The sequence below is a fragment of the Anoplophora glabripennis genome, unplaced genomic scaffold (assembly GCF_000390285.2).
Source record: "Anoplophora glabripennis isolate ALB-LARVAE unplaced genomic scaffold, Agla_2.0 scaffold59, whole genome shotgun sequence".
Taxonomy (NCBI): domain Eukaryota; kingdom Metazoa; phylum Arthropoda; class Insecta; order Coleoptera; family Cerambycidae; genus Anoplophora; species Anoplophora glabripennis.
In genome coordinates, this window is record NW_019425991.1 from 86,253 (window position 1) to 105,305 (window position 19,053).

Sequence of the window (19,053 nt, forward strand, 5' to 3'; positions counted from 1 at the left end):
GTTATATTAAAATATTTGTACCAATTTATTCATAACCACATATCTTTTTAAAATCTTAACCCCATATTGTTTTGACTTGACTTGGTTGTGTCGACTGCAGTATTTTCAAAAGTTGACATACAAATTTAAAAATTTGGTCCTGATATGCCTTTTTTGAAAAGAATAGTCCAAAATGCAGTGCAGAACGTGTTTACAAAAATTGACATGTCGTAGGTTGCCCCTTAAAATGAGAGTATCCTTTGGGAAAACTGTGGAAGAAATACTACAATTTTTTATCCCAGGAATGGTATAAATAAAAATACGTTCGTTACTTCATTTTGATGTCGCTTGTGTTTAGGTTAAATCGAATTTGGTCGACGATTTCATATGCCCTAGTTGCCTGGATGCCATAGAGGTATTTCTGAAGTTTATTAAAAAATGTATGGACGTTGAAAATTTCTTAAAAGGGGAGATTGTCAAACAGAAGCAAGCACAACACAATGTTGATGTTTCAGACTTGGAAAATGAAAATCGAGTTAAAGAGGGTACAAGTGTTAATCGAAACAACGTAAATTATGGTACAATTTTATTTATGATACTTGCAACAACTATTTACTGTTCATGTATTTTACAGACAACTTGAAGAAGAAATTGAGGGATCGGCTGGATGAATTATTGAAAGATCCAGCTCGAGATAGAGAAAGATCGAGAAAGGTATGATACTTTAATTGTTAAATAAAGAGATAATTTCTTGTATCAAAACGTTTAAACAGGGACTGCAGCTGCCTTTCAACGAAGAGATAGGTTTTATAAAACCGCAGAAGACTTACCCTTGTAAAAAACGGAGTCCTCAAAGATCACCTGCCAAAGAGGTATTTCTTTGTTTTTCTTCGTAGTTTTACCTATTACATAAATTACTTTTTAGCTGCTACTTGAAATTCCTGGATCAGATTCTGATGCAACACCAATTTCGAATCCTAAGATCTCTCCCGAGGATATAACCGTCGCTTCCGAAAGACAGAAGGTAGTGTCCAGTACAGTTTTATAGAACTTTAAACCTATTTTGTTGGATGTTTCATTAAAAATTTGGTGTTTTTAGGACGTTACTTCTACTTTTGTAGGGGGAAGTGCGAGTGCGATATGCGAATCGTGTGGTGAGAAACTTATTTCTGATAGTTGTAGTAACACGAAATGTGCCAATTGTAAGTCAAAAAAAGGTAAGTCTTATTAACACGGGGTACACACAAACGGGACACCATACATAATTTTTTAAATAGTACTTCAACAAATCATTAATACACTTTCAGATGTTCAAACGGAAGGAAATACAAAACGTACAGAAAATCCGTTGATTTTTAAAAACAATCCGTACATCGAACTTGGAGAAGCCAACACGAACAGGCCAAAAATGTACTCAACGGTCATCTCAGAAAACGGCACCTCTTTGAAAATAGTCCTCCCAGCAGCATCTCGTTCAATCGTTCGTAATACCAGTCGCGTAGTAAGTATCGTCACGAACGAATCGAAATCCGACTTCCTAAAAAACTGTTTCCAACACATCAACTTGGTGAGGGTACGTTCGCAGCATGAAACGAACCCGAAACGAATACTCTTCCTTGGCGACGCCCTCCATTGTTGTCCGGAGTGTAAGGAATGGTTTCCGTTGAAACAGTCCCTGAGGGCACATTTCAAGGTGGCACATCCGGGCTGCCGGTACACATCTCACCCTAAAACGCTCAAAGTGTCTAAGGATTGTCCGGTCTGTAACGAGAAGTTTGGCACGCACTTGATGTTAGAGAACCACGTTGTCCTTCAACATAAGGAATCGTATCTTTATAACTGCGACATGTGTAGGAGGAAATTCAAGAGGTTCTTTAGTTACAAGGAGCACCTCAAGAGCTATGAGTTGTACGGGGACTGCACCGTTAAAAAGTGCCCCATCTGCGAACAGTTGTAAGTAAAAATGATTTCGTAACATGGATGAAAACCCATTTATAGTTCTTATCACTATCGTTTGGTGTCCATTTGCCATATTTTGCCCTTCACCTTCACTGTATCATTGCCTACTAGTACTTTAACCTATTGACAAGGTGTTTTGATCTACTGACGTAAGGCGTTGTTTTGACCTACTGACACAATGTGTTGTTTTAACCTACTGACAGAAGGTGTTGTTTTGATCTACTGAATTTCCATTCTTGAATGCAAAACTACCATTTCACGTTGTAGATACAAAATTAACTATTTAAGTTATTTTATTATATTTTCAACGCTTGAATTTGGTACGTTCTTTAAATTCTTTTAATTTTGTAATTTGTCTTTTTACAATGTACAATGTTATATCCTGCTGGAAACTTTAATTTGTGGGTCTTATTTTTATTATATTTATACGGGGTATAACTTTGAATTAATTCATACTTTATTAAGAACTTGAAATAATTTAAAAAAAATTGAAATATTTTATTTTCAAGCAAAAAAATACCGAAATAAATACGATATTGTCTGTAGTTATTTATACGAGGCATAATTTTAGTTGTTCTGTTGTTTTGAGTATTTTGTTACCTGTGCAAAAAATTAAAAAACTTCAAAGAAACAAATAAATAATTACAGACAGTACTTCAAGATAAACCGTTTGATTTCAGGGTTAACAAGGCCTCGTACTTGAAGCATTGCAAGACCCACCAGACCATCAAGTGCGACCTTTGTAAGAGCAAGTTCATGTCCCGCGCTCGTTTCAACGCCCACCGGTCGAAGCACCAAACCTGTGGACTAGCCGTAGAGAAAGAGAAAGCTCTTTGTCCCGTCTGTGGTAAACGCCGAAGCGTTTTATTCCCTCGACCGTTCTTTTGCATATCATTTATTTGTAGGCGAATTGGTGACCCGTGGGGCTCCGCTGCGAATCCACATAGAAAATCACACGGAGACCCGTAGTTATCTCTGCGACAAATGTACAAAGTCCTTCAAGACGAACGGCAGCCTTCTTAGGCACATCGAAAAGGTGCACATAGATGGTAAACGGTACGAGTGCCCGATATGTAAGGCAACGGCGAAACACATGTATTCGTTGAGGTACCACATGCGGTAAGATTTTTGTTGGGTTGTTGTTTTAGAGTTTAGAAGGATTTGGTGCCGTAGGTTGAAGCACATCCAAGCTTATTCCTACGTGTGTGACAAATGCGGGAAAGGTTTTTCCCGTACCGACTACTTCCAGAGACACATTAAAAGTCACTTGGACGCAAAATGTGGCGATTCCGGCGATCGACGAAGGAAATACCGTTACATCCCGCCAAATTCAACCGGTAGGAACGTAAACTTGGCACGGACGTTTATTAAATAACATTTAATGTCTTTTTAGACCTGGCCATCTCTTGCAAGTATTGCAATATGAGGTTTACTCACGTTCATAAGCTTCGGGTGCACCTGCTCCATAAACACTTGACGAATTCCGAGAGGCCCAAGTGTCTGTACTGCGACATGACGTTCTCGAATATCAGGAATAGGATCAGGCACGAGAAGAGACATAGAGATCCCAAGGCGTTCGAGTTGACGTAAGTTTTCGCGATCCGAAACTTGTACGGTGTTTATTCCGTGATTCCGTTTCAGCTGTAACGTTTGTTACAATCGGTTCGGGAGTAAGGCGGATCTGGACGCCCATTCCGCTAAGCATAAGGAGTCGCAGAAGCGGGTATGCGAGATTTGCGGGGAGACGTTTCCGAGTAAGTATTTCCTGCAACACCACGTGGGGGAGAAGCACTTCGACAAGGCGAAGGTTAAAAACGAGAAGAGCGCTCTGTTGAAGGAAGGTTTGAGTCATGTGATTATAAAGCCAGGTTGATTATGGCCGTAGGTTTAGGGAAAAAATTTGAATAAATTGGTATTTTTTATGTGTATGTAGTAAAAAAAAAATAAAAATGGTATATACGTTGTTTTTTAATGTCCGTTTCTTTTTGCAATTCTCTTCTCTTCTATGACACTTTTATATGAACGTTGTTTTCTCAAAAATAAATAATTTACACTTTTTTTGTGAATTCTTAATAACATCCTTATAAAATCACTCACAGTGATGAAAATATTGTTCCATATTCGATTTCCTTCATGGTTTTTACATAATTCACACTATCGACCAGTTTCGGTGACATATGCTTTTTGACAAAGCTGCTAATCTGTAAATACAATGTAAACGAGAGTACAGAGGCTTACGAAAATTCACTTCGTCTTTATTCTTGTTATTATTATGGCTCTAAAGCCATATATGTCCAAATCGCATGAATTAATTTCCTTAAGTCCCTTATAGGCTAGTCAAATTGACGAAAATACCTAGTTTTTTGCTAAAATTTAGTTCGGTAAACAAAGACGGGTAAAAATTTATCCCAGTTGAATGTTAGGGCTTCATTTTCAAAATGGCATTCAAAGTTTTTGCAAAAAACATCTTTTTCATTTAAAAAATTTTAAAAAACTAAACATTTTTAGTTATTGCAAAAAAACGGCTAAAAATGGCATTTCTTTAGAACTTTTATGCCTTTAGAACGAAAAAAGATTTTTTTATGAAACTTTAAGAATATGTAGTCCTTGGCAAGCAGAATAAGTGCATTTTTGTAAAATTGCAAAATATTTAACAGTTTTCGCAAAAATTGAGTTTTTCCAAAAAAATAAAATTTTTTTCAAGTGTCAATAAATCATACAGTAATACACTTACGTGACCCATCGTGGGCTAAAAATTTTCTCAGAATTGTGCTTTCCTGTGAAAATTGTTCGCGTATATCAAAATAATTAGAAATATGCGAAAAATGTACCAAAACTTTTGACTTCTTTTTTTGGGTCGAAAAATATAGATCATTTTCTTATCGTTGAAATTTAATCGAAATGGCATTATTGCCATTTGAAAGCTGACATTTATACACAAATTAAAAAAATGTGTAAGCATTTTACGGGACCAATGGAATTAAATTTACTGTAAAAGAGGGGGTGTAACAAAAGCCGGGACGCGTGGTCATTTAATTATTAGTTCTTGGAACGGATGGGCCAAAAAGTAACATATTTCAGTCAACACTAATTTATCGAAAGTTAAGGGCTCTCAAGTAGGTTTAGCGTCGTCCTTCGGAGAAATTTAGCAATATGTTGATTGCAAATAACTCGCGAAATGCATTCCAAAGAACGTAGGAATTCCAAAAATAAGTTATTAGAAAAATAATAGATCAAATAGCTGGTTTTTAGGCGGATTTTCCAAGGTATAAGGATATATTAAATGAGATTGACTATATTGCTATGCGGAGTCACTAGAAGAAGGCTAGGGTTACTTGTAGGTTCAGTTAGTCACAGAATTATTTATATAAATGTAAGTCCAGTCAATTAGGTAATTATTAACATGGCATAGTTATGACAAAGCGTCCCGATATTCAGGTTCCCGCCAATAAGATAAGAACAAACATTTCTGGACCCAAGAAATGGTTGTGTTGAAGCGAGGTGTCGAATTCAGGAAAGATCCGAAAAACAGGCAGTTTTTCCTTAGGTTCCACATTGATAAATCGACTTAGTTTTAGAGTCTCGGGTTAATTTAATAATGGACAGTCATTCAAAATTTTGCTGTGGATCGTGCATTTCCTGAATCTCGGTATGCTGTCGCGTGTAAATAAATAAATTAATAATGTTGTTCGAGCCCATTGTGTCGTTAGTTTGTTTTGTTTTTATTGTTGTAGCGGTTTTTAAAAAAAAAATTTCTCAGCTGTTGATCGTAGGACATCTTTTTTTTAAATTCGTGAAAAAATTTCAGTTTTTATATGGCGATAATGCCATTCCGATAAAATTTCAACGATAGGAACAAGATCTACATTTTTTGACCCGAAAAAAGAAGTCAAAGTTTCGGTACATTTTTCGTAGATTTCCAATTATTTTGCAAAATGCGCACAATTTGCACAGGAAAGTACAACTCTTAGAATAAATCTTAATTTTACAAAAATGCACTTATTCTGCTTGTCAAGGACTACTGCCCTGCTCGGGAAACCACATCAAAACTGTCAGCAACGCCACTGCGACTGCAGCGAACCTCTTGCTTTGCACTTCTCGATCGGACCGTGAACGTAATTGACCATTCCAGTACTGTTTTTAAGAATATCATATTTATAACTATTATTTTAACAAATTTTTTCACTGTTTACAATAATTTACTACCTGTCAGTTTTTTCTTTTTTTGAAGAACACAATATTTAGGGAGATAGCACTGACTTTGTTTTGTTTAAAAATAAAAAAAGAAGAGCTTTCGAGACAAATGACCTTCACAGTATTAAAGACAATAGTTTGACTTATCGTCAGTAAAGATTTGAAATTTTTTTTATCAATTAACAAAAAAATTACGACGAGTTAAAGTGAGAGGTATCAATTTTGTAGGCAAAAAACCGAATTTTTCAACATTTTCAATAATAACTAAAAAATGGGATAACGAAACTGACTGAAATCTTAGCACACAATAGAGTAATAGTGAGGCTATATATGGTCCAAATTTCAAATTTTATTGCAGTTACGTTTTCCTAAAATCGGTTTCCAAACTCAGGGGTTTATTTCACTTATTTCGATAGTAGGCACCTACAGACTAGTAGGTCAATTATTGCCAGTAGGTACGAAGCAATGCTCTGTGCCAGGGTAGTGGGCCTTGAGCAGCAATGATATAAGATATTATTTGTAGGTTATATCTCGCCCACACTCAAAATACGTCTAAATTAAAAATACGAATAGCCACTACACAATATTTTTATAGTGTCATTTATTTGTATTTATGGTACAGTCACATCCATAACACAATAGAAAAATATTTCATATTTAAATGTAAAAAAATGGTAATTTTTTATTATTTGGATTTCTTCTTATCAGGAAACGACACTAATAAATTAAAATATTTATTGATGGATTATTAAAGTGGACTAACAAAAACACTTACATCTACAGATACGAATTACTAATATAAATATTAAACAACTTATTAAACATCAAAATTTACATCGTATCGGTTACTTTAAAGTGATCGTTGTCTATCGTAGAGTAAGCGTGGCCCTCATTGATGAGGAAATCCAGAGCGGCACTAAAAAAAACGGTTTTCATTCAACCTAGCTCGAAATTAATTCATGCACTACTTACTTCACTTCGCGATGCTGATTCGGTGGAAACTCTTTAAGCACGTTCTGGCGATGCGTCCCGGCGGGTGTATCATTAGCCTGTAGGATTCTATACACTTTCTGCTGCATGGTGGTAAGTCCGTTCTGATCGTTTTGTGCGGTATTCTCGTCCATGAAGCTCATGGAATTAGCCAGTGCTGCTCCAGGGTTATTCGATTTTATTTGGAGCTCCTAAAACGATAGCACAATTAGATAAACGTTTTTGTTAACATTTGTACTCACCGATGACTTGCTCATCGCTTCCAGTGCAAGTCTTGCATGAACGACTTGCAGGAGATGATTCGTTATTACATTAGAGTCTTCGACGAGAAACATTCTTAACACCATCAGTATTTTGCCCGATTCCTGGTTACGTAGAGACCCGAATACCTGCACGTAACTGCCTTCCTTGACAGCTGGTAGGTTTGGGGTGCTGTCACCGTCATGTTCTAGCCACCAAATGGCCTTTATGCTACCGGTGTGATCTTCTATGTTATATGTAGCTTTGGTGGACTGTACTTCGTAGTCTCGCAAGATACCAACGACGTTTAACTAAAACATAACGGAACTGTCATAAAGAAAACAAATTTGGTGAGACTCACAATTTGCGTGCTTATGCCAAAGATCTTGAAGTCTTCATCAGGACAACTGTTTATTTGGCGAATTACAACTGGGACGACACTTTGCAGCCTTCGAACAGCCTAAAATCAATGTACAATTGTATAGAAGTAACAGTAAACAAGGGAATATTATAAATACCCCTTTTTTAGCTGGAGAATCAGCAGATTGGGTAGCTGTGTTATTCAAAAAACCGCCAGCAGTTGACTCGTTACCTACATGATATTATTAGTTTATTACTTACAAAAAAAAAAATACGCTTTTCCTTACCAAAATCAGTTCCGTACCACATTGTAACTGTACAAATTGATTAAATAGATTTAATAATCTTAATCAGTTAATACTTCAATTTAAACGTAAAAACGAACACAGAAACACGTTTAACCTCAGAAGAAAGCGGGCGGGAAATAAATCTCCCAAGGTTAGTAGGTAAATACTTCATATTTGGTTACGTCATCGGATCACATTTTTATTTACTTACGGTTTTCTTTAGATTAACTGATGCGTTGATGGCTGATGGTTTTTCTCGCATTAAATATAAAATTAATGTGAAACTAATCATATCATAGTCTACGGTTATTATAATATTACAATGTTAAACGTGAGATGAAACATGACACCACCCCCGGGGTTTACACAGACGAGCCGGCGAAGCAAGAAGAGCGCCAGAAGAAAGGGCCCTAGCCGGCGGGGCCCAGCCAGGACAAAAGTAGGTCCCACAAAGCGCCTACAGTCCTACACCGGCCGCATTTGCGGTCGGGGTAGACGACGGATGGGGCCCACCTACGAAGGCTGTCCAGGCCTACACGAGATGAGGCAGGATAAAGAGGGATAATCAATCCCCCTCGATCCCAAATCATTGAGGCCAATTTCTAGCTATAGAATAATGGCAGATACAGCGTTCCTATAATACAACCTTTCTAACTTTTAATCTTGTATTTCTACTTCTTCTTCTACATTCTATATTTAGCATGGTTTATACTTCTACTTCTTCTCAATTCCTATTTCAAACCAGGCCAATTTCAATTGGTTTATTGGAAAATTGACAGCCTGGATCACAAATAAATAAAATAATTTATAAATTTGTGATGAAATAAGTAAAAAAAGTAATTTTTAAATTGTTTTTGTATTATGATATAATTTTCCTCAAGCTACAAACCATGGAGACTAGATAAGGAGCACGAACTCATACGGGAAAATTGACAAAATTTGTCCAAGAAATGGCAGAAGTTGGGGTGGCGCTAGTGTTCCATATGACCCAAATGAATGTAGCTTCATAAATACGAGTGAAGTAAGCAAATAACCAATTTTATTTTATTTATATTGAGTTTAATAGATATATTGGGGAGCGGGGAGGTATACTAACCTAAAAACTAGAAGTCAAGTCAATAATTATTACAATTTGTTTTTATAAATGGTAAATAAAAAGTTTCGAAAATAATTTAAATATGGTAATAGTATGTGAAGTGAATGACTGTCAACAGATTTAAAATAAAACAGTACGTTTGTGATCTGCATTTTCAATCTAATGATGTCCAGCAGTTCTATATTACAACTTGACCGAATAGTGGGTTAATATTATGGCAAAAGGTCGAATAATTCGGAAGTTGGAAGCAGCTTCTTTGATTCTTAATACGGTAGAGAAATTTTTAAATAGAAAGATTTCATAAGTGAAAATATTGTATAATTGAATGATGCATTGTTTCTTTATATATTTTGCAGCAGCATCAACAGCAAGAGCATCCGCTACACCAGCAACAACAGGTGCAGCAGCTACAACAAGAGCAACAGTTACAACAACAACAACAACAACAACAACAACAACAACAAGAACAGCAAGTAAATCAAGAGCAATTAAGTTACGATGAGATTATACTAGAAAGTGAGCATCCTGTCCTGTATAATCTAATAAAAGAAAAGTTCTGTTGACGTGTGATGAGGTCTCGACAAAGCAACTATGAATATGTTCACATAATATTGACAATAGCAACAAAGTATACTTTATTTATTTCTACATATTCTTGTAATTTATATTACGTGCATAAATAATTAAATTCGTATCTTTCATATAATTCTTGCTGGTGACATCGCTATTATCATTACTGAATTGAATAAATCATTTCCAATTAGTTGCTGTTTCTTTCCTGTTAGTAAAAAACTGATTGAAATTCAGATATCATATAAAATTTAAAGAGAGGATACGTGTAGTAATTGATGCTGATCGATCTGTATTGGTAATTGACTACTTTTACTAAATATTTAAACATGGAAATCAATTGCTTCATGAACAAAATGAAATTTTAAGAAGATAGACTGACACGTATTACTTATTTTTAAGTTGTTTTATTTGTAATATATATTTACTTTGTTACTTGTTTGTTATGAATAAATATTTATTTTATTTTAATTAGGCACAAATAATTTCGTTTTTTTTATTCAATTAATAAAACATTGAAATCTTTGGTAGATAAACATTTTATTTTTACAAAATATATAACAAAAATATAGAACATTGCTAAAATATTTCTTTATAATACCTTATTAATTTTGGTCTATACTCTACCTTGGAATAAGTCATGGAACCATGTTACGTTCGAATTAAATCAACAATTTTACGAAAGTAGAATTAAATTTTACAGCAATTTTAAAATATATACCCAGAAAACTAATCGATTTTAAACAGTTATAAAATATTTAGATTACCTATTTTTTGTGACCTTTATAATGGAGTACCTATATTTTGTTAAAATTTTGGTATCAATTGGTTGTCATGTTGTTTTAAGCTTCTTGACATTTTGAGAAGAGAGCGATATGACTCTCGAAGCATTGAGAAGTCTAAACCGACAACATGGCAATCAGCTTAGAAATTGTCCAACCATAATTTATCGACTTTCCATAGTCAGTTTTCAGTTACACTATAATAATATAGTATATTATTGGTTATTCAAAAAAATATGGATTGTGATATACTCTATCTTATATGAATTCCTTTCCCATCAATTATTCCTATAACCTGCTCTGGAAATTCATATTGGGCAAAATATTGTTCGATTACAACTGCCTCATTATCTCGGCCATTCTATAATTTGTGGAGACAAGTTACTTAGCAAGTATGTAACTTTTCTGGTTGTTGTAGAGCTTAAGGCAATGCAAAATTTACCAGAATCATGGGTGAAATAATTAGAAATGGCAAATTTTTCTTCAATTCTGTTAGCTACTTCCCATATGCTAACACGGAAATGTTAAAAAAACTTGGTCACTATATTCAGGTACAGTAATTTCAAAGTAGTTCTTATTTTTTACTCTTTCTGTTTCATAGAATAAATCTATTTCATCATCACTCAAGCTGGACAATGCGTCTAATAAGTCATCTGAATCACTGCACTGGACCACAGATTACAGGAAGATTACACTGGACTCAAAGTCGGACATCTGTAATATTTTAAAAAGTTTATTTAAAAAACCGAGTTTTTTTATATTCTATTTTTTATTACCACAAGTAAAAATTCCATATTAATAATACAAGAATTACTATTTTTTTAAAGGCAACTTCCTGTATAAAATGTGTCTATTTTTTACTAACATTAAACTAAAATTTTTAACAAAGTAATTATCAAAAACATAAACCTTACTTATAGGTTAATATTAAAAAGACACGTCATAAATTCCTTGAAAACTAGTTTCTTTCTACGAACACCAAATTCTTCTCATAAAGCTAATATTTTTTTTAGTTTAATTACAGTCCGGAATGACATATTTTCATGATTTATATAATTCAAAGTAGCTTACATTATTTATTTTAAAATGTTTAACACATTACAAAAATGACATGATTGATTTATAATTCAAACTGCCGCTTTTTTCTCCCCTCTCTACTCTTACTCCTACTCCTCTACTCCTCTTATGGGACATATGGAACACTAGCGCCCTCTTATTTTTGTAAGATTTTTGTTTACATGGAGTTCGGGCTCCTTGTATAGTCTCCATGCTACAAACTATGAACAGGTAAGCGAAGACACTAAAAATATATTTTTTCCATTTCAAACCAAGCACAATTACATTATAATACATAGGTACATACATATACAAGTTTACCTTTATTTTAGTGCCTCCTGTCGTTGTTTTGTGCCGGGATGTCCAAATTCAGAAGAAAATTTAACGGATGCAACATTCCACGAGTGTGTATATAGAAAGCTTTATACCTTACATATTTATTTAGCTCTAAATTTTTTAAATTATCGTCCCTTGTAGATTTCCCGAAGAATTACAAGGAGAATGGCTCACAGCAATAGGTAGAAACAGAGATACTTACATCCTACATGAGCTTGTCTGCTCAGAACATTTTGAAAGCAACGACTTTGAATGTTACGATTCGATTAAGATATTGAAGCAAAACGCACTACCCACTTTAAATCTACCTGTAGAGCCTGACACACCTTCATTTACACCGAAACCCCAGGTGAAAGTCATCACGGGTAAAGAAATAAAACAGTTAGTGTAAGTAAGGAGTTGCTAAACAGCCATAATGTCGTATTTTAAGCCGTGGTTTGTTTCAGTGAAAAATACAATTCTCTTGAGAAGAGCAAGCCTATAGAAATGTCAAGCAAAGCCGTTTGCACTGTGCTCAATCCTAGCTCAGACGAAAGTTGTAAATATGAGACCGCACAATTAAACACAATTAAGGTGATAGTTGTTACTGATAAATCGCAAGAGCAATCAGGTGGATTGAGGTAATAGAGCATTCATATGTCGTTTATTCTCTCTTTGTATGTTTTATTCTTTGTAGTGTAGCTGAAGACACAGCGAATCTGTTGGAATGGAGCGATCAAGAGAGCGTGGAAGAATATCTTGTGAAACACGAAGACATTCTTAATTGCCGAACGTGCCTCGACGAGATAGACCCGGAAGGGGGCTATCTCGTCACAGACGTACACCACGAGAATAAAACTTTGAAAGAGATGATCGTTTACTGTATCCCTCAAATGGTAGGTAGCGACACAGAAAAACCATCGGAATAATAAGAATAATATGTTCTAGACCTCGTCTCTCCTGGATACTGATCTAATCTGCAGCAAGTGCTTGGAAAGCATCAAATTCTGTACGAGCTTCATAGAAAACTGCTTGAAGGTAGAAGAGGAAATGAAGGAAAACCACTTTTTGGAAAACGGTGATGGCGACAACGTCGAGGATTCTCACAAGAATGGCGTGCCGGAAATGTTCCGACACATTCCACTGGACCATAACTACATACCAAAGACGTCAGACGACATCGTACAGGAAACTTGTGTGAAGTACGATCCATTGACGATGAAGCATGAGTGTTTGAAATGCGAAAGGACGTTTAAAACTAAGAACTATCTACTTGATCACATCCGGCGGTTGCATGGCTCAGGCGACAGGCCCGAGCCGAAGAAGAGGAAGACTTGCCCGTTCAACTGTGATTTTTGCGATAAATCGTTTCTGACCAAGCTGGGGTACGACCTGCACCTGCTGCTCAGCCACCCCGACCAACTGGAGAAGAAGAAGGAGCCCGGCGGTTACACCTGCAAAGATTGCGGGAATCGTTTCGAGACTTTCAGCGGTCTCTCGGAACACAAGGCGAAAGAACACGGTTTCGCTTGCAAGATTTGTTCGTTGAGGTACGTTAAAGTTGTGCCCGAATAATCGTCAAAATTTTTAAAAATTTCAACGTCCTCTGCCTTAAAAACTTCTTTCATTGCTTTTTTATTTGTTTTTCCACCTAAATCCAAACCGTTTCCATGTCAGATTCGACACGATGAGTGAACTGAACGCCCACTACGATTCCCATCCGAACGAGCACCTGTGCGAAGTGTGCGGCAAGGGCTTCAAGAGCAAAGCCAACCTGAAGGCCCACATGCCCACCCACAATGATCCCAACACGCACCTGTGCCACAAGTGCGGACAGGGCTTTAAGTCGCACGTGTCGTTGAGCCTCCACCTCAAGCGTCACAACCCCGACCTGAAGTTCCAGTGCGACGAGTGCCCCTCGTCCTTCCAGAAGAGGTACAGGCTCGAGTTGCACAAGAAGGTGCGGCACTTGGGGATACGGGAGTACAAGTGTACCGTTTGCAACAAGAGGTTCTGCTATAAGTCCAACCTGAAGAGCCACTATAAGTAAGGAGTTTTTGGTTATTTGTCTTTGTAAATAGAAGTAGGGGACAAGCGGCTCGTGACGGAAGTCATTTAGCTTGTCATCGTGATGTTAGGGCAGCATTTGGATGACGTTCTCTGTAAATTAATACCATTTAATTCGTCCATCTCTGCAAATAGCAGCTAATAAGGAAACACAATTACTATGTACATGATACTACGATAAAGTAACGAATTTTTTGGGTGAAATTTCAATTACTAGAGTGAAACTTTAAGGGTAATCCTCCTATAAGTTCTGTTATTTGGTATGGAGTCGTCGTTATTGAGATTAAGGCAATAAGTGACAACTTTTCAGTGAATTTAATTTTTTAAAAACGCCGTTTTGTAAACTGATAAACTGAAAACTAAAATAAATTTCATAAAATGGTATATTTGGCCATCCTCATTTTACTCCAGTCGAATTAGAGTTTGAACGTGAAAAAATTGTTAATAGATATTTTACTGCATAAAGAGTACCGGGCCACAGTGGGGGAAAACGGACAAAAGTGTCCGTAAGATCCGTAAAGCTTGATAATTTTTCTTTTAAATTACTCAGAGACACTTATTCTACGTGTGACCTTGCGACCACACCCTAAACTAAAGAAATTTTCATGTGGTATTACACAAATCGTCAATCAGTATTTTGCAAGTTCACTTCGGAAAACAATAAAAAGGTAACCACAAAAAACACGATACAAAAACTTTAGTGTACTCACAAATCTTAAACCCCAAACCCACAAACCCAACCCATAAAACTCAAAACCCAAACCTACAAATCCTTAAAATCTAAACCCACGAACCCAACCCATAAAACCCAAACCCACAAATCCCTAATCCTTAAAATCTAAACCCACAAATATTAAAATCATAAAAACCAAAATCATGAAATTCCTAACCTACATCCAAGTTTGTATAACCCAAACCAAGAAATCTCAAATTCGCAAAACCCAAAACCATTAACTCCAAACCCATATACCCCAAACTCATACACCCCAAATCAACAAACCAGAAATTCACAAATTCTAAACCCACAAACCCAAACCCACAAACCCATACCCACAAACCCCAAACCTCCAAAACCTAATTCCACAAACCTTAAAATCATAAAAACTAAAATCATGAACATCCTAACCTACATATATATATACTCCAAACTCATACACCCCAAACCAACAAACCCGAAATTCACAAATTCTGAACCCACAAATCCCAAACCCCCAAAACCTAATTCCACAAACCTTAAAATCATAAAAACCAAAATCATGAACTTCCTAACCTACATACATACTCCAAAGTCGTATAGGCCCAACCAAGAAATCTCAAACTCGTAAAACCCAAACCTATAAACCCCAATCCTAAATCTGCAAACCTTAAATTTATAAAACCCAAAACCATTAACCCCGAATCCATATACGCCAAACTCATACACCCCAAACCAACAAACCTGAAATTCACAAATTCTAAACCCACAAACCCAAACCCTCAAAACCTAATTCCACAAATCATAAAAACCAAAATCATGGACTTTCTAACCTACATATTTACTCCAAACTCGTATAGCCAAAACCAAGAAATCCCAAACTCGCAAAACCCAAACCTATAAACCCGAATCCTAAATCCACAAACGTTAAATTTATAAAACCCAAAACCATTAACTCCGAACCACTCATACACCCCAAACCAACAAACTCGAAATTCGCAAATTCTAAACCCACAAATCCAAACCCACAAATCCCAAACCCCCAAAACCTACATTCACAAACCTTAAAATCATAAAAACCTAAATCATGAACTTCTTAACCTACTCCAAACTCGTATAGCCCAGACCAAGGAATCTCAAACTCGCAAAACCCAAACCAGTAAACCCCAATCATAAATCCGCAAACTTTAAATTTATAAAACCCAAAACCGTTAACTCTGAACCCATATATCCCAAACTGATACATCCCAAACCTACAAACCTGAAATTCACAAATTCTAAACTCAGAAACCCAAACCAACAAATCCCAAACCCCCAAGACCTAATTCCACAAACCTTAAAATCATAAAATCATAAACTAGCCTATACACAGTTACAAATTCGATTCTCGCTATAGGGATCTCGAAAACGGTAAGAGATACAAACTAGCTTAAATGGGGGCAAAGTTGCTTAATCAGGGGACCAATAAAGCCTCTAAAATTTCAAGGCTAACATGATCAAAATATTTGAAAAAAAAAAACGAAATTTGGAAATCCGTTTTTGTTTCGTTTCAGCCTTGTTTGAGGCGATAATGAAATTAAAAAAAACGTTTTCTCATGGCCACTTTTTTCCCTCTATCGAATGGCATGATCAATTTTTATATGTAACAGTTTCTTTCTTCAGGACCATCATCAACTTAATTTTTTTAAATACGACCCTGGAAATTTTATTATATTTTTTGCAAGTCTTCATGACCCCCAATGCTGTACTGTGTTGTCCCGAACCAGATACAGACGTTTTATCTCGAAAAATTCATCTTCAGTGTATTCGTTCCAAATTTATCTAAATTTTTTATTTATATTTCTTTGTTTATTGAATTATCGTACACTGTAAGTTTCATTAGACCCTGTGAGATCCATCTAATTTGACACACATGTTGATCATTAAATTGACTGTCTTTTCCACAAATTTCATCAACGTCCATAGCTTTTTACGATAATAACGCACAATTTTCAAAAACTGATATTTCCACGTACAACCTTTATTTTACAGTTAACAAATTAGTGATAAATGAGTAAGTATTTTAAATTGAACGTAATTTAATTGCCTACAACATAAAATAACTAATATTCTGATAGGTCCTCTAGTTTTTCTTGGGCAGTAAAAAAAAAGTGAAAAAAACACGTAAATGTGCCACTTATTTGCAATTTGCCAACTTAGTGTCATTTCTTTCCAGTTACTTTTTGGAAATAAAGCAATAAAATGTCTGCTAATAATTTTTTCAAGTTTTCTGATTTTTATGATCTAATTCGTCTCGAGTATTTTGCCCAATTAACATTGGCCATTTGATTTTTCTCTGCCTAGCCCCCTGTTGTCATATCACATCAGGTGGATTGATACTATGTAGCTCTCACTAGGCCAATGTCAGAGGTGATTAACACTGAGATTCAGAAACTAAACACAGTGCTTTCAAAAATTGGTAAATACCTTTTATTAAAATTATTATTTCAGATTAGTATTCTGGGAAACATATACTATTACCCCTAAAAAAATTGAGCACTCTCTCAAAATAACGCCCTGTATAGTAATTTAAATGCATATAGCACCTACACCTTACAGTAATTTATGGAGTCGTATAAAATTTAGGCATAGAACAATCGACTGACTCCTATGAACAACGTGTAGTAAACAACCTAAATTAAAACTGTTACGAGTCGTGAGTCCGAAACTTTTTTCGTGACTTGAATTTTTTATTAAAAATTGCTTCGGCGAGTCTGTACACATTATTCTCTTTTAATGGTAGATTGAAGCACTCGGAAGTAAAACCTTATCAGTGTGAACGATGCGGGATACGTTTTGCCAGATCGGACTATCTGAGGAGGCACACCAGCTGCAGCGAGAAGTCGAAACAAAGGGATTTTGCGTCACACAAGAGGAAATATCGGTACAAAAGGGGAGATCTAGGTATGAAAGGACTTTCTTCTGCAAATTATAGAAAAAATATAGTTTTGAACGAAGTACACAAAAATACGTTTGCAATATTTTGAGTTTAGGTTAAATTACGATTTCGTTCGTGTAAAATCACAAATTTATCCATCTCGTTTACACGAATTATCAATGCTCGTAAATAGTCAAGTAATTTTGTATTGGATCGTTGCAGCAAAGTTGGTAGAAAATCTGTCATCGGTGTTGTGGAACTTGATGAAAATTTTTTGTATTTTCAGCTGTAATCACGTGCAAGTTGTGCGGTAAGGTATTCAAGGATATCCAGATGCTTCGTTTGCACATAAAAACCCACACGAAAGTCAGAAAGTATAAATGTAAGACGTGCAACTTGACGTTCACTACGAGCAATAACAGGGACAGGCACGAGAAAGTGCATGAACACTGCACGTTCAGGTGGGTCGGTCTTAGACGAATCGAAGAAAAAATTATAAAAGTTCAATCGCTAGTTTCAAAGTTGACTTTTTCGCTAATTTGATTTTGACAACCATTTTCCTAAAGTTCGTATTAGGTTACTTTGCCAATAGGTACAAAGTAATGCTTTGTGTCAATAGACGTTGAATAGCAATGACATTTAAGAAATGACATGTATTTTATAGGTTATATTTCACAGAGCGATCTACACTAGTAGGTACAAAGTAATTGTTTGTTGCAGTAGGCATTGCTTAGCAATGACATTTAAGACATGACATATACCACTATTTACGATAAAACGGATATTTACTTTGAAAGTTTGTCGAGATCGAGTTAGTTGGTGAAAAAACCAACTTTGAAATTGTCGGTGGTTGGTTTGTTTTCATGCGAAACGTTTTTTTGTTGCCGAAGGTGTGAAGTCTGCTTCAAAAGGATGGAGACCCAGGAGGCCTTGGACGATCACTGCGCTGTAACCCACGAGAATTCCAAGAAATACAAATGTCATGTCTGTGACGAGTTGTTCGGCAGGAAATACCTTCTGCACAGTCACGTGGCGGAAAAGCACGGAGATGTGGAGGATTTTGAAAAGGAGAGGGAGGTTCTCTATAAAGTCGTTATGCAGGATTATTTGGTTGACGAGTGAAGTTCGTAGTTGCCTTTGTATAAATATATTTTGAGTACCAAGTTGTTTTATTTTCTCCGAGTGGTTGAATAAGATCTTGAATAGAAAATGACTTATGTCGGTGAACACACAGAGAAGTCGAAACTAGTGTATTATAAACTTGAAATTACCAATATTTCTACTTGCTTCTCATATCTAGAAATCTAGTTAGCTTGGTCTGCCAAATTGCGATATGGAATGGGACCTAAAAAATGGCCGATATACGAAGTTCCATTAACTTTTTACCAATGTTTTGAGGATGATGAATCCATTTGTTGGCCTTTTAGAAATTAAAAAATGATCACTTTTAAAGTACCATTGACTTTTTAGGTTCTAGCTAGATTTGTGTGTATTTGACATTTGACAAGAAAAGCAAGTTTTTGGACCTTGATTGGCCATGAATTAGC

At 35.8% G+C, this 19,053-nt stretch overlaps 2 protein-coding genes across 2 annotated transcripts; one reads left to right on the forward strand and one right to left on the reverse strand.

Moving 5' to 3' along the window:
• Window positions 1-71: 71 nt before the first annotated feature.
• Window positions 72-18,654, forward strand: LOC108906270. Its single transcript, XM_023457221.1, has 23 exons — window positions 72-286; window positions 338-557; window positions 614-693; window positions 753-851; window positions 905-1,003; window positions 1,079-1,196; window positions 1,287-1,932; window positions 2,619-2,785; window positions 2,844-3,057; window positions 3,112-3,275; window positions 3,332-3,524; window positions 3,580-3,806; window positions 7,811-7,911; window positions 11,692-11,744; window positions 11,846-11,917; window positions 11,991-12,236; window positions 12,296-12,469; window positions 12,526-12,724; window positions 12,777-13,378; window positions 13,506-13,874; window positions 17,372-17,532; window positions 17,793-17,967; window positions 18,397-18,654. Exons 1-23 carry the CDS (start codon window positions 173-175, stop codon window positions 18,626-18,628), a joined length of 4,725 nt encoding a protein of 1,574 aa, XP_023312989.1. The 5' UTR covers window positions 72-172; the 3' UTR covers window positions 18,629-18,654.
• LOC108907102 (replication protein A 32 kDa subunit) lies at window positions 6,854-8,223 on the reverse strand. The gene is made up of 6 exons (XM_018710632.2): window positions 8,010-8,223; window positions 7,881-7,954; window positions 7,724-7,822; window positions 7,365-7,673; window positions 7,105-7,313; window positions 6,854-7,048 (listed from the first exon to the last, which is right to left on the reverse strand). The coding sequence occupies exons 1-6, from the start codon at window positions 8,029-8,031 to the stop codon at window positions 6,964-6,966; spliced, it is 798 nt and encodes a 265-aa protein (XP_018566148.1). The 5' UTR covers window positions 8,032-8,223; the 3' UTR covers window positions 6,854-6,963.
• Window positions 18,655-19,053: the final 399 nt, after the last annotated feature.

Excerpts from the sequence above, each read along its gene's own strand:
- LOC108907102 (XM_018710632.2), bottom strand. The coding sequence starts at position 8,031 with ATGTGGTACGGAACTGATTTTG. Across the intron at positions 7,674-7,723 it reads TTGGCATAAGCACGCAAATT|TTAAACGTCGTTGGTATCTT; the intron begins GTGAGTCTCACC and ends GTTATGTTTTAG. Across the intron at positions 7,049-7,104 it reads AATCAGCATCGCGAAGTGAA|TGCCGCTCTGGATTTCCTCA; the intron begins GTAAGTAGTGCA and ends CGTTTTTTTTAG.
- LOC108906270 (XM_023457221.1), top strand. The coding sequence starts at position 173 with ATGCAGTGCAGAACGTGTTTACAAAAATTGACATGTCGTAGGTTGCCC. Across the intron at positions 1,197-1,286 it reads CAATTGTAAGTCAAAAAAAG|ATGTTCAAACGGAAGGAAAT; the intron begins GTAAGTCTTATT and ends ATACACTTTCAG. Across the intron at positions 3,807-7,810 it reads TCATGTGATTATAAAGCCAG|CCTTCGAACAGCCTAAAATC; the intron begins GTTGATTATGGC and ends GACACTTTGCAG.